This window comes from Apus apus, chromosome 2, assembly GCF_020740795.1.
Source record: "Apus apus isolate bApuApu2 chromosome 2, bApuApu2.pri.cur, whole genome shotgun sequence".
NCBI lineage: Eukaryota > Metazoa > Chordata > Aves > Apodiformes > Apodidae > Apus > Apus apus.
In genome coordinates this window covers 51,062,907-51,076,386 of record NC_067283.1, presented here as the reverse complement: position 1 = coordinate 51,076,386, position 13,480 = coordinate 51,062,907, and the positions used below count along the sequence as shown (strand labels likewise).

Below are 13,480 nucleotides of genomic sequence, written 5' to 3'. Positions count from 1 at the left end.
GCTTCAACCAGAAAGCACACTTGAACTCGGGTGGATTCAGTCTTTTTTAATAAATTAATGTCATTTAAAATACAGTGCCAGAACATGATGCAGCTGAACATGCTAGTAAGGTTTGTCATGAAGCACCTGTGTTGATGTTAAGATGGGCGGCGCCCCCGCTACTGCTAGTGGTTCCTGGGATTAATGCCAGAGCAGCACTAGGCATCTGCTCTCCTGCACTCGGAGCACAGGGTATTCCTGAAGTTTTCCTCCCCCCTACACCCCCCCAAAGTAAAAAACCTGATAGCTAAGGGATATCTATACACAATCACACTACAGTAATGCTTGTTATTAAATTAACAGAAAATAAAGACCTGGTTAATCCACACTAAAACTTTTCTTTTACAATGGAAAAATACATCAGCAGCAGGAAGTAATATACATGAGCCAATGTTACTGTAATACAGAATGTGGAGGCATTTACTGATTAAAGCTCCACATAGACCCGCACTATGAGGGCTGACAATTCCTATTGCAAGCCCAGCAACTTAAGTCCACACCTGGTAAACTACCAGCTGCTTGGAAGACCTGTATTCTAAATAGACAGGTATAAGTTAGTGAAAATAGAATACATGCACCTAATAATACAGCTTGACTGAACCTGCAGTCATTTTGCCCTGCATGTTACCATACAATGGAAGATCTACCCTTCCTACCACAGGTAGATCCATGGGATTTGTTTCTTTTTCTTTTAATGGCATTACTATACCAACACAGAAATTAGTATTAAGTAAGTGTAGCACAGTCCTTAATTAGGCCACACTGACAATTATAGAACTAGCACTTAAGTAGAATATCCAGAAGTAGTTCAAATATAACTGGAAGATACTTTGAGGAGTTGTGACATCATTCTAGAAATTGTAACTACTTTTTTCTGAAGCTAATTTTCCTGAACTGAGACTTCATAGAGCTAGAAATTAATTCTTTAGACTAAAGTCAGATGCTTAAGCTCATGATATACATATATGTTTCTCAATTATTAGATAATATTTCAGATTATGGAAGTATATCTGCTCATTTCACTAATTCATACTGGATGGTGGCAAGTGTTAGGTAGGGCATAAAAATACCACTCATGAAAGACAGGCGTGATCATTCTGTTTACAGACCTGTTCTTTCACAATCATTCATTTCAAGATAACTGAGCACAGAATCAGTTGTGCAGTCTAGTCTGGGAGCTATACAGGTGGCAAAGTAACCATCTCCCCATCCAGCTCAAATTCATCAGCTCCATCTGGTGAGAAGAGATACGTTGGAGGTTTCCATGGGGACTCTTCAAGGCAAGATGGATACAGCTTTCCTACAGTGCACCGGAAGTCTTTCCCCAGGTCCCACAGCACGCGTTCCGATATGTGCTGCCTTAGAAACCAGCGATCGAGTTCCAGGTCATATTGATAGGTGGCATACTTGGCTCTCTCGTTCATGTGGGTTTCTCGGATAAAGACACACAAAGAATTAGAGATGACAACGGCTCTGACGCAGGGGTCAGAATAGCGCTTGGCAGGGATGTTGGCTGCCATTCTCCATTCGTTTTTATTCACATCATAGATTTCCACAGTTACGGAAGACCCATCTACAGTACTGCTTGGGATCCTTATACCAGAATTGCTAGCGATATGCAGTCCTCCAATATAGAATATTTTATCACCAAAAGCAGCAGCTGAAGCAAAACATCTACTTGTCTGTCGCATTGCCATTTCCACCCAAGCATCTGACCTGGGAAAATAACAGTACATCAAGTTGTGTGCCATTACGTAGATGCAGTTGTGAACTGCTACTGCTGTGCTCCATTGCCACGCACAAGGCAACGGGCTCACCATGGTCCACTCATCCTTCTCAGTATCGTATCTCTCCACAGTTCTCCTGTTGAGTTCTCCACCGACGCTGTCTCCTCCGATTGCATAGATGTATCCTTCACAGCAGACCAGGGATGGCTTTATACGAACAAAGAGCATCGGTGTCTTTGGAAACCAGGTGTTTTGCTGTGCATCAAACCAGTAAAAGCAATTCACAGTTCTGAAGGCAGCCTGGAGCTTGCTGCTTTTACTGTGATTGGTTTTTGTGTTTTTCAGAGGAACTTGCCCACCTGCTATATAGATGTCATTATCAGGAGTTACCAGCGTCCCGACCTTATGCAAGTCGGCAGGAGGGTTGCAGAGTTTGTAAACCTTTTCTGCCTGGGGGCTATAACAGACAGAAGAATAAAGACTACCTGGATTTTCAGCAGCAGCTTCAATGAATATCATCATCTCCTCTTTTGTCATGCCAAGTCTGGGCTTGAAGAACTTGGGCATCGATTTGTACAGTCCTTGCACCACCACCGATTTATCATTAGGGGGTAAGCCCTGAAACCAGGCTCTCTGTGTTACTTCTGAAAGTGCATCGATTCGGATTTGGCTGAGAACGGAGGACAAGTACTGCGATCGGGACTCCGTGTTGTACTCCAGCCATAACATAGCAGCTTCACGAACTGTCTCCTCCTTTTCCACATTTAAATTGTCGCTGCTTAAAATATCTATTAGGAGATCATGTGACAGTTGCATGAAAGCCTCCTGGTGGTACACAGCTGTGAACTTGTGCTCTACCATTCTTTTTGCGCTCTGTTTTAACTCTTCACAGCTGAAGAGATCAGCAAAACTTAACAAACGCACACAATTTTCTGCGTTAATTTTTTTGATTAAGTATTCTCTACACCGTTGCAACACATCGTCTACCTGCAATGCAAAGAAACAACACACTTGAGTATTACAGCATGCAATCTATTCCTTCACCTACCAGCAAGGTAGAAGTATTAGCATTTAATGCACAACACCAGAGTTTAGGTCTGGAATCCTATACACACAAAAAAATGCAGCGGCAACTTACTCAAGTGATTCATACAGATAGAGTACATCACATGATTATATCTGCTGGAGAAACTTAATTTTCTAGATGTTGGAAGTGCACTGTTTCACTCCCACCCTCCACAGGAACCGTAAACAAGGAGGGAGAGGTACATTAAATGTGTCTGGCAAGCAACTGCTGTCTGTACTGAGCAAACTGAACAAGAGTATTTTGAAATGACTAAACAGAAAAGACTCTTTAACAAGAAAAAAAAATGGTTCAGGTATTAGAAGCTGTTATTTCATAGTCAAAATAAAAGATTCCTACCTGTAAGAAGCAGGCAGTTTCATAAAGCTGTTCTACTGTGCTGTCACTTATTGCCAAGTTACCCGTGTATGCATAAGTTATGATAATTTGCAAAGTGGCTGCATCCACATTCCTCAGGTGTACGTGTGTTTGTTTACTTTCACTTAGCCCGCTCATGAACATGGCTCTGAAGAGAAATACACATATTAAGACAAGGACCAACAGTAAGTGCAGTAATTGTGAAGTCACTTACCACCTGTAATCCTTCAGTGATTACACTCCCAAAAGTGAACTTGGTTGCCTGTTTACAGGTGTTTGGTAGATACCATAGGCTACTACCTAGTATTAAAAATAAAAGACTTGTACAGAACACCCAAAATATACCATCAGTGCCTTCTGCAGAAATATTTTATATTTGTGCAAACTCTTTCTGTCTTAATCAGCAGAGAACTCTCATTCATTTTAGCCTTTTAATGATGAAATTTAAAACCTTTTCTGTGTCAGGTGAGAAACATCCTCCAGAAAATACTGCTGAACCATATGCAGGTAACATTCTAGATTCTTTAACAAAAGCAGCAGATTGATGCCATGAACCGAGCTAAGTAATATCAAAAGGCTTGCTCATCTGGGAGGAGGAGAAAGCTCAGAAAAAGGTGCAAACACTAGCACTCCAGAAAGTATTCCTTATATACTATTTATTGTAATAGGCACTAAACCAGTTTATAGACAAAAATCAACTATCCAATTTGGTCTGGAAAAAAAAAAAAAAGTCTTCAGGATTTCCATTACAGCTTCCTGAAAAAGTAAAAAGGCAATTAAAAAAAAAAAAGTTATCATTTCCATAATGCTTTATAGACCTACTGTCCATTCTGGTTTTATAGTTGCAATGCAGTTAAGAACTAACTGGATTCTCATACTGTTAAACCAGGTACTTGCCAATTTTCTTAAAATAAGGAACATTGATTTTAAGAGCTTTATATTAATTCAGGTTTGGCATTTACAGCTGTATTGAAAATTCAGCTCTAGGCTCTTTATATTTATTTGAGGCATTTTAGGAAGCCAGATACGAGAGAAGTTAGAAGGGGCAGTGGGTGCACCCTGTAATCCTGCCTCCAGCTGCCGAGGTGAAGGGGACACAGTGATTCAATCCCTAATCAAAGCCATTCCAAGAAGCATCTGATATAAAGACAGTGCCCCACTACCATTCTCCCCTGCGCCACCACCATCTTTCAGTCTTCTGCTAAGCTACTTAACGCAGGGCAACTACATTTCAGGAGGGATCACTGACTGGCCAAGTGAGTATCGACTTGCCATGCAGCTTCTAAAAGGTAAGCAAGACAGTAAGAGTGCCAGGAGAGATGCCTTTCCATAGAAAGGAAGAGGTAGCTGTTGAAGAATCTGGCTCTAGTTCATGCTTACACACTGCTGAGCAGCCTGAGCTGGGGCTGGGCTGCTGCAGCACAGCATTCAAGCATAAAGACAGAAAGGAGGTAAGCTGGCTGCAGGTTGTACGCAGTGACTGGATCATGCCAAGAGATGCTTTCCTGTCCTTGCCCTCTCCCCACAGCCTCCTTCAGGGCTATCAATTTTTCATAATCAAGCCAAATTTAGGAAGCTGAGCATCTTTCTGTAAGCCAAAGTAGAGAAGAAGAACAGAACATGACAAAACCACAAGCCTGATTTCTTTTAACCCATGCCAAAACCTCAATCCATAAATAATAAACAAACATATATGAATATGAAATCTGACTACATCTTCTAATGCAGCACACTGTATGGACTCATGACAGCTTCCATGGTCAGCCACCCACATTCAATCTGGCCACAGTGTCAGTGACCATTTTATTTTAAAGACTTGGAACTGTATCATTTACAGAAGGCCAACAGCAATAATCATTATCTAGTGATCGCAAAAAATTGTTACTAAAAATTGAACCAGACTCATTATATGAAAAAATTAACACTAAAAACCAGCAGCAACAAAAACTTAGGTGAAAGTAATAAATTAACCCTCAAGTACTTCCTTGCTTGAGAAGTTATTCTCTATTCAAGAAAGCAGACAAAATGCAGAAAACATTTCAAAGTGTTCTGCATAGTGATCCCATCTCAACAAGAAAACAGAATTTGCAAACATTCCCTTGATTAAACAGGAAAGAAAAGTTAGAATCCCTCCTCAATACACGAGGAAGGTAAAACATGCATGGATATCACCAAGACTAGTTTGAAGTTTCCAAATTCTTTCCAGATGGGCAGACTGATTATCTTGTGTTGCTGACAAAAAAACAATTAATCACTGCAGAAAATTCAGGGTGCCTCATCTTCTAGAACTTACTAGGAAGGTATCTGCAAAAAGTTGTAGCACTTGACATATCTTACTTGATGTATCTTACAAAAACTTTAGAAAAGGCAAAAAAACTGACAGCAGGGAAGCAGGACTTACTGTATTAAAAATTACAGCAACATCTCAGTGGAAAAAAAACCCCAAAACCAACAAACCACAAAATTCCCCAACCCTGCTTCCCCCCTCAAAAAAACCAAACAAAACAAACAACAAAAAACCACAAATCAGGAAACACCATAAATACAAAAAACCCCTGCTGCGTTGAAGCAAGACTCAGGCAAGAGCACAGCATCTGACTTTTTGCTGAACACAGAAAACCAGATGATTCAGAAAAGAAAACCATGGAGTTGAACAGCAATCCTCTGTTAATCAATTAAGTAATATTACACTGAAAAACAGGCATCTCAAATTTTCTAGAATTAACAGATCCTGCTTTGAATACTCACCTGAAATAGGAGCTGCATGTTGCAAGAACCATCTTATGGCAGGGAAATTCAGTGCCCTCAACAATCAAAACTATATCAGTTAGCAACTGCTGTTCATAAAAGAATTTTAACTGCTCCAGCAAGGACACAGCATACTCGGTATTTATCTGCCTCTCATCCTGGGTAGACATGACTGTATTCCATTAATATTTCCAGGACCAGAGAGAAAAGTCAAGATCTTTTTGCCAGAGAAAGGTCAGTTGAACGTTTCTGAAGTAACCAGGGAGGAAACAGCAGGTATGTAGCCTTCAGAAGTGATACTGATAAAAAAGGCAGTGTTATCTTGGACTGCTGAATCAGTATTTCAGACTTTGACCTCTTAGGTCATCATGCTTTGACTTGATGTCACAATCTGTTCAGCGACTTTCAAGAGCATCTGCAGAGCCCCTGTCGAGATCTACGATGCAGGAAATGAATGAGCAAAAGCGAAGCCTGAGGTAGGTTTCGTGGTAACATCTCGTGACCAGTGGCTGCACTTCAGTGACTGAAAACAGGAAAACAGAATTAATTGACACATTATCACTTTTTCAAAACCCTTTCACAGTTACCCCTTAAAGTAATTGTCTAAGAAACTTATTTCTAAATTAGTACTTCATTACTTGCACAAAAAGTTTTTTGAGGAAAAAAGTGAGGATTAAAAAAAAAAAACAGCCAACAAAAGTACTGAAAAGCAGAAGAGTTTGTATATTAATTCTCATCAAGGCCTAGATTCATGAATTAGGATTGTTTATTTTGTCAACATAGCTCCTAAGACTGAAGAGTTAAAAGGAGGTTCAGGAAGACTTAATTCCTCTTCCAAGAATTACCCACTGAGCATTGATAAGATAACCACATTTTTTTCATTTGCGTATTCAACAGCTGCTTTTCCTGCTCCTGTGTTTTTGTCTATGTAAAGCTTACCAGTACCAGGCCACTAAAAACATAAATGCAGTTTCTTCAACATTCTGTCATTTTCCAACTAAACTCAACCCATTTCTTCCACTTCTGGCATTCTCCTAGAGAATAAGCAGAACCAGAGCTAAGGCTTAAAAAAACCTATCAGCCTATATTCCCAATGCTTCATCTTCTCTGTGCAGAATAGGTTTATGTTTCACATTCTGTATTTTTTCCTTCTGAGTCATTTCCATACAGCGAAGTAAACAGGACCACTGCAGACAGCAGAAAACACAAATAAGGAGACAACAGGAGCAAAAGAATGCTGGGATAGCAAGGGCCAAAATACTTGGAGGGGTTATAAAACAATGACCACACGCTACCAAAGTCTGTTTTCCTGTGTGGACTCTTCTCCTCCTATTAAAAATGGGCTCAGGTTTTATCTTTTCTTCCATGTGAACATAAAAACAATTCAGAATGGGATAGTTATGATACTCTGGTGTCTTTTTTGATGGAGGTTTTATTGTCACAACTACCAAATATTTCCAGATCTTGCACTGTTCTCTCACATTCCAAAAATCAAGGAATAACCAGGGATGTGATTGTCTAATGTCTAAGACAACACTGTCATTATAGTTCAGGATAAATGGTAAATGCAGATATACCTTACTTGAAACAACATACTTTAAAATTCCACACAGACTCAATTTAGTGTAATGTGATGGCTGTAGCAATACCTGCCAGCCATGACAAAAGAGCGAAGAAATGCTAGTTCATGTAACAGTTCAAAGACATCTGTCTTTTAACATTCACTCACTTAAAACAGATATGCTTAATTAATGCCACTTTAATTACTACCAACATATTGTCACAAATCTTTTTCAGTGAAGAAATAAACACAAACAGGAATCTCAAACTCTTCATTTTTACTGGTTGTGTAATTGCAAAACAGTAAAATCCAATGTTCACTGTTTGTTCAGTGAAGGCAGTTAGTTATGAAAACCAGAAAAGGTGTTAACATCTGGGGGAGGAAGAAGAAACTACTATCTGCTATAATAACAGCTATTACCTTAAGTCTTGACTTCAGACCTTCAAGTTTCAAGTGCAGTTAATTGCTGAAGTCACTAAACCACAAGCCTATCAAGGATACACAAAGATACTGCTTATCTAAAACAATGACCTTCTGCTTCAAGTCCCAGCTTCTTTTCACCAAATTAGTGTGCATCCTATCTCTGCATCACTGACTACTATCCTGGCTATCTGATAACAGCTTAACATGCAACCTAATCCACTGACAGATTTTGTACTGAACTTTAAATGGCTACATGCAGGCCTCCTAAGTGTGTTAGGCCCACAGAAATAAATAGCTCATGGCTCTACTGGCATCCCAGGTCTCTCTACAGCATTGTTTTTCCTGGCTTAGGAGTAAAGTTTCAAGAACAATACAAGCTAGTGGATGAAGCTCCATTCAGGCTCAGCATCAGTAGTAGTCATTGATATAACTTCCTCTTCTGATGTGATATTAAAGAATATAAAACTTCAGAAACAGTAAAACAAAACAAAAACAACAACAAGAACAACAAAAGGTAAAGTTAGTCTGTACTGGTTTATTCACTGGGTAACAGAACCAGTCAAAGATCCCATGGAGAAATTGATATATACCTGCTAGTAAGATTAAAGACATTTTTGTCAGCATGCAGCTGACAGTTGATAACTGAAAAGGTAGATCTATTCAACTGAAGAGTTGAAACTGTGAAATTAATTACTATAAATAGCTGGAACATTTGAGTATGACCCTCAGTAGCAGAAAGGACTGAGGAGATGACAGGAGTCTCGTTGCAGAACATTTATGTGATATGAACCACCTCTGAACAGTAAATTTACAAAGCGAGAGTTCTTGGTTTACAACTGATCTGAAACCATCTCATTCCCATTGTGTGCTCCAGAGGGGCACATGACAGGAACATGCAACGTGCAGTATTCCTGTTTTCCACATCCAAACTGTGTTTGACCACCATTCTCTAAAGAACCAAATTTTATATTTGTCACAAAGTCAGGAGTCACATCCCATCCCCTCCTAGTGAAAACATACTAACTACTCCTCAGGAGAACAATAAACACACGAAAGGTCTCTGAATTTCTGGTCTAAAAATACCATGATTTGTATTTTCATTTGCCCAAGAAAAGCGCATCTTTCCAAAACATTAGGATAAACAGTGTAGGAACATAATTTTGTGCCTGGAAAGTCATCTAAGACTACCTACCCGCCTCACAACTCTCTGAAGAGTTCAAGACAATTTTAAAGGAGATACTCTCCTCATTTCAGAGGCTAAAAAACTGAAGCAATGAAGAAAGCATCGATTTGCCCAAAGCTCCATACTTGCCAAAGGGGAACTGTAGGAGGCTCAGTTCTCCCCAGTCCCAACACTGTTCTCGTGGCACTGTGCGTGGCTAGCATACAGCTGACTCTCAGTTAACTCGAAAACTATGAGCTGGAAAAGATACCCATGGATGCACTACAGTCTCCTGAAGTTGTCATAACCACCACGGTTAACATTTCTGATCTGTGCACCAACAGATCTATAGCTGAAGTTAGCTTAATATCCTGAACTGAAATTCTGATAGACAAGAAACAACCCTTGAATAAGACTTCATCCACTTAATAATGTCACTGGAACACCTGTTGTGTTCTGGGTACCTTCTTGGAAGGCAGCTAAAACAGGACTGGTAGGTGGCTGCTGGAAGGCCACAGCAGTACTGGATTGTGAATTATTCACTAAAGTGAGTAATTACCAGGTGATCCAAAGTAACTCCCTTTCAAGCTGGAGAGCAACATTAAGTAACAGGTTGATAAGAGGGTTTGGTTTCAAGTACTTGCTCCTTTCAGCTTACACAATTTTAAAGGGGTGGCTTTAACACTTGTTCATGTACTTCAGATCTGAATGAGATCATTCCAAAAATTAGTCAACACATGTTAATGAGCAGGATATTAATTGCCTTCCTTGAATCTGTTTATCTTCTGAGGTCAGGCAAAACCTGATAAACAGAGATGCGTACTGCACTAGACATATGGACATGCTAAGACTATATTTCAATGTGTAACAGCGGATAAGAATATTAACTATTTCCAATTTAATTAGTATGGAAAGGTACAAGATACTTTTTATTTATTAAAAACCCAATTAAGAAGTTCTGGCAGATTAGATGCCTAAATTCCAACAAAATTATGGGAAACACAAAAAGAGGTAAGAAAGTCTCACAGGTTCCTGCCTGCATCTTCAGCCATCTAAATACCTCTCAAATTCTAACACCATTAACTACAATTAACACTTCAATAAACCTGTATGTTTGGAAGAAAAAAACAATAACCAACACTTATTTCCCTGGACATCCAGCTTGTTTAATCTACTTTTAACTAATAAAAAAAGCCTTAAATACTACTTTTGTGCACTTATAATCCAAATCCCATTTCCATCCAAGGGCAGCTTCATACAAATCACAAGTAAAAACACGTTGAAAGAAGTGAGTCATTCACTATTTTTAACATCATACAGTGTCAGAATTAAGAACTGAACAAACTACACAAGCATTCATGTGTGTAGAGATAGCAGTCCTCCCAGGTAGCTAGGAAATTACCAAACTCAGGCACTTCAATACTTAGTTACTATTAAGTACAAATCCACAGGTTTCAAGATTATTATACCAGCTAACAACAAGGGGGAACCTGCGGACTAAAAACAATTAAAATAAATTATTTACATCAATACACCCAGCCAACAGGGAAGGAGGGAGGGGAAAGAGAAAAGAAGGGAAAGAGGGAAAAGGAGTTGGAAGCTCTAGATTCTTGAGTATCGTATCAAATTTGCATCCTTGGCAACTAAAAATGAAATAGGTAATTGATGAAGCAGTTCCAGACTTGGAAGTTTTCCTCTCTTCTAAAGCCATCAAAGGTGTCTTTGATAGCAATGCAGTCCAGAAACTGAGGACATCAAGGAGATTCTAATAAGGCAACATGAAATTTCACAGAAAAATAAAACAAACAAGGACTCATTTATTCCTGCTATGTTATCATCTTGAACATAACTATTCACTTGGAAACTAGTACTATTTTCCATACATATTATGCTTGGGAGGCAAGTGAGCTTTCTGAAACTACACAGAAGCTGGAGACTGCAAGTGTCAGGCTCCATGCTAACAACATGTTTGGTCACAATGCACCCCTCATTACCAGTTTCTTTCCTGTTTTTCTGCTCCTAAAGGAAGTTATACACTAAAGGAAATACCTGCTCAGAAAGAAAATCAGCACAAGATAAACCAACAGCTTGGCAACTGGCCTTCAACACAGGTAGTTTCCATCCCCAAGGGTGTTTCTGTTTTGTGGAAAGACTTGACCTGTTTTGGAAAATTAACTTTTGAACAAAAAAAGTGGGCCACAGATATCTCCAGTAAGATCCAGCCATGTATCATGTGTGTACAGAAAAGTGTTGTTGATTTTTTTTCCTTCCTGAACTCTAGCAGGTTAATGAACCCAGTCTGGTTTACTTAACAACTTAAATTCCAGTTGACATGTATACACCATTCCTTTAAATATTCACTATGAGACATGATGCCTAACTATAAATTCAAGCATTTCTACATTAAGAAATTAGATTAATAGTAACTGCAATTTAGTTGCTGAAAGGTTAATAGACTTATAATGGATACCTTATTCACATATATAACATCTATTATCAAAATAAAACAGCCACTAAGTTATGGAAGAGAAATTTTAGGACTTGCACAAATTCTGGTCTGTTTCATAATCACATGACCAAAACAAAAAAGCTTGCCTCAAAAATAAACCAAACAACCCAACAAACAAACAACCTGTCCAAAATGTAGTAAAATAAAAATACTGAATAATCTGCAACATCTTTTCTTCCGCTTTGGTCTGTTCCTGCAAGATGCTAGTCACACAGCACCGAGTACAGCAGGACCCCTTTACTCACCAAAATAATTAGGGAAGAGGCTTGACGCCTCTACCGAGCTCATGAGGCTCCATGATTTACACACCTATTAAGAACGACCTATTTCTCCTAGGACATTTATGAGAAACTGAACCAAGTTAACCATGTATTCCACTGATCTCCCAAACACATCACCTTCACGTGTAGGTCCGCAGAGACGCAGCCCTCGGCCAGCTCACAACAGAATGCAGCCTTTTAGGTTCCCTGCGATCACCAAGTCATGCAGGAAGCCCAAGCTGTCACTTTGCAAGGCAACCTCTACAAACGCAGGTGCTAACCACAACATTAATCCATTTATAAATCGTAACTGAGGTTATTTCAAAGGCAGCAGGTACCGATACTACCCGTAACAGCGACAACGGCAAATACTGGAAGAATCTTAGGCATGCAGATGGCTAACTTCAAAGCTATACTATGCATATCCTTAATCGATAGGAGTTCACTAAGAAAAGTGACTCTTCAAATCCACGTATAAACGCTGAATCCCACCCTCACTCACTGCAGGCATTAATACTGTATATACACACCCGACTCGACATACCGGCAAGGAAAGGCGGGCAATTAGAGGAGCCGGCAATGCCACTACAGCGCTGCTCTCCTACGAGACTCTGTCGTATCTTCCTCCCGTTCAGGCATCTCCTAAAAAAAAACCCACAGAAGTTGCAAACATCCCAGCCTCCTCCAAGGAGGGGAGGGCTGCGCGTTGGAAGCCCTCCTGCCCACCCCACGACAGCCCAAAGTTCACCGTCCCCTCCCGTACTGCGGGAAGCAGCGATAAAGCGCAGTTTGTTTGTTTGTCTTTTTTCTTCCCCCTCTTCCTGACACCCAGGTGAGCCGTCCCGTCCCTCCGCCGCTACAATGCCTTTCCTGCTTCCCCAACAAGCCCCTCGCCAAGCCCCGGGAAGGTAGCCCCTTCCTGCTGCGCCAGCCCCGCCGCACCCCGGGCTCCAGGAGCAGCCCCGCCGGTGGGAGCCCGCCGCGCCTCCCTCGCCCCTCTCCTCCTCCCGGCCCTCCCGAGCTCCGCCGCGCCAGCAGCCGGCCCCGGCACCCGCCTCGCCCTCCTCCCCCGGGCTGCCCCCGGTCTCCGCCGGTGCCCGGCGGCTCCGGAGCCGCAGCGGCCGGGCGGGAGCGGCCGCAGGTCGCGGAGGGGGCGAGCGGGAGCCGCGCCCAGGCGGGAGGGGGAGCAGCAGCCTGCCGCAGAGCCCCCGCGCCGAGGGGCGGCCTGCCCCTGCCCCTGCCCCTGCCCCAGCCCCAGCCCCGCAGGCCGCCGCGGCCAGGACACGGGAAGCGGCGCCGCGGCCGCGCCGAAGGATGGCGGGACGCGAGCGCGGGAGAGCCGCCGCTGCCGCCGCCACCCCCTCCCCGGACGAACCTCCGAGCGCCGCTTCCTCTCCTGCCTCAGCAGTCCGGCCCGGCGTTGCGGGGCCGGGGCTGCGGGCCCGGGGCTGCGGGGCTGCGGAGGCTCCGGTCTCGCCCGGGCTGCGGAGGCGGCGGCCGCTGGGCGCGCAGGCGCGCGCTGCCCTTCGCCGCCTCAGCCGCGCCGCATCACCGCCGCGCGCCGGCCGTCCCGCTGCGCCGCGCCGCGCCCGCCCCTCCTGCGCAGGCGC

The 13,480-nt window shown here is 42.2% G+C and overlaps 1 protein-coding gene across 5 annotated transcripts; it reads right to left on the bottom strand.

Annotated features, from left to right (window-relative positions):
- Nucleotides 1-31: 31 nt before the first annotated feature.
- KBTBD2 (kelch repeat and BTB domain containing 2) lies at nucleotides 32-13,448 on the bottom strand. Of its 5 annotated transcripts, none has more exons than XM_051609261.1 (5): nucleotides 13,246-13,448; nucleotides 12,401-12,512; nucleotides 5,956-6,478; nucleotides 3,190-3,355; nucleotides 32-2,753 (listed from the first exon to the last, which is right to left on the bottom strand). In XM_051609261.1, the coding sequence occupies exons 3-5, from the start codon at nucleotides 6,123-6,125 to the stop codon at nucleotides 1,218-1,220; spliced, it is 1,872 nt and encodes a 623-aa protein (XP_051465221.1). In that variant the 5' UTR covers nucleotides 6,126-6,478; nucleotides 12,401-12,512; nucleotides 13,246-13,448; the 3' UTR covers nucleotides 32-1,217. The 5 variants fall into 5 exon arrangements, with proteins under 5 accessions (XP_051465221.1, XP_051465220.1, XP_051465222.1 ...); XM_051609260.1 differs by having other exon boundaries at nucleotides 12,415-12,512; XM_051609262.1 differs by lacking the exon at nucleotides 12,401-12,512.
- Between the last annotated feature and the right edge of the window lie 32 nt (nucleotides 13,449-13,480).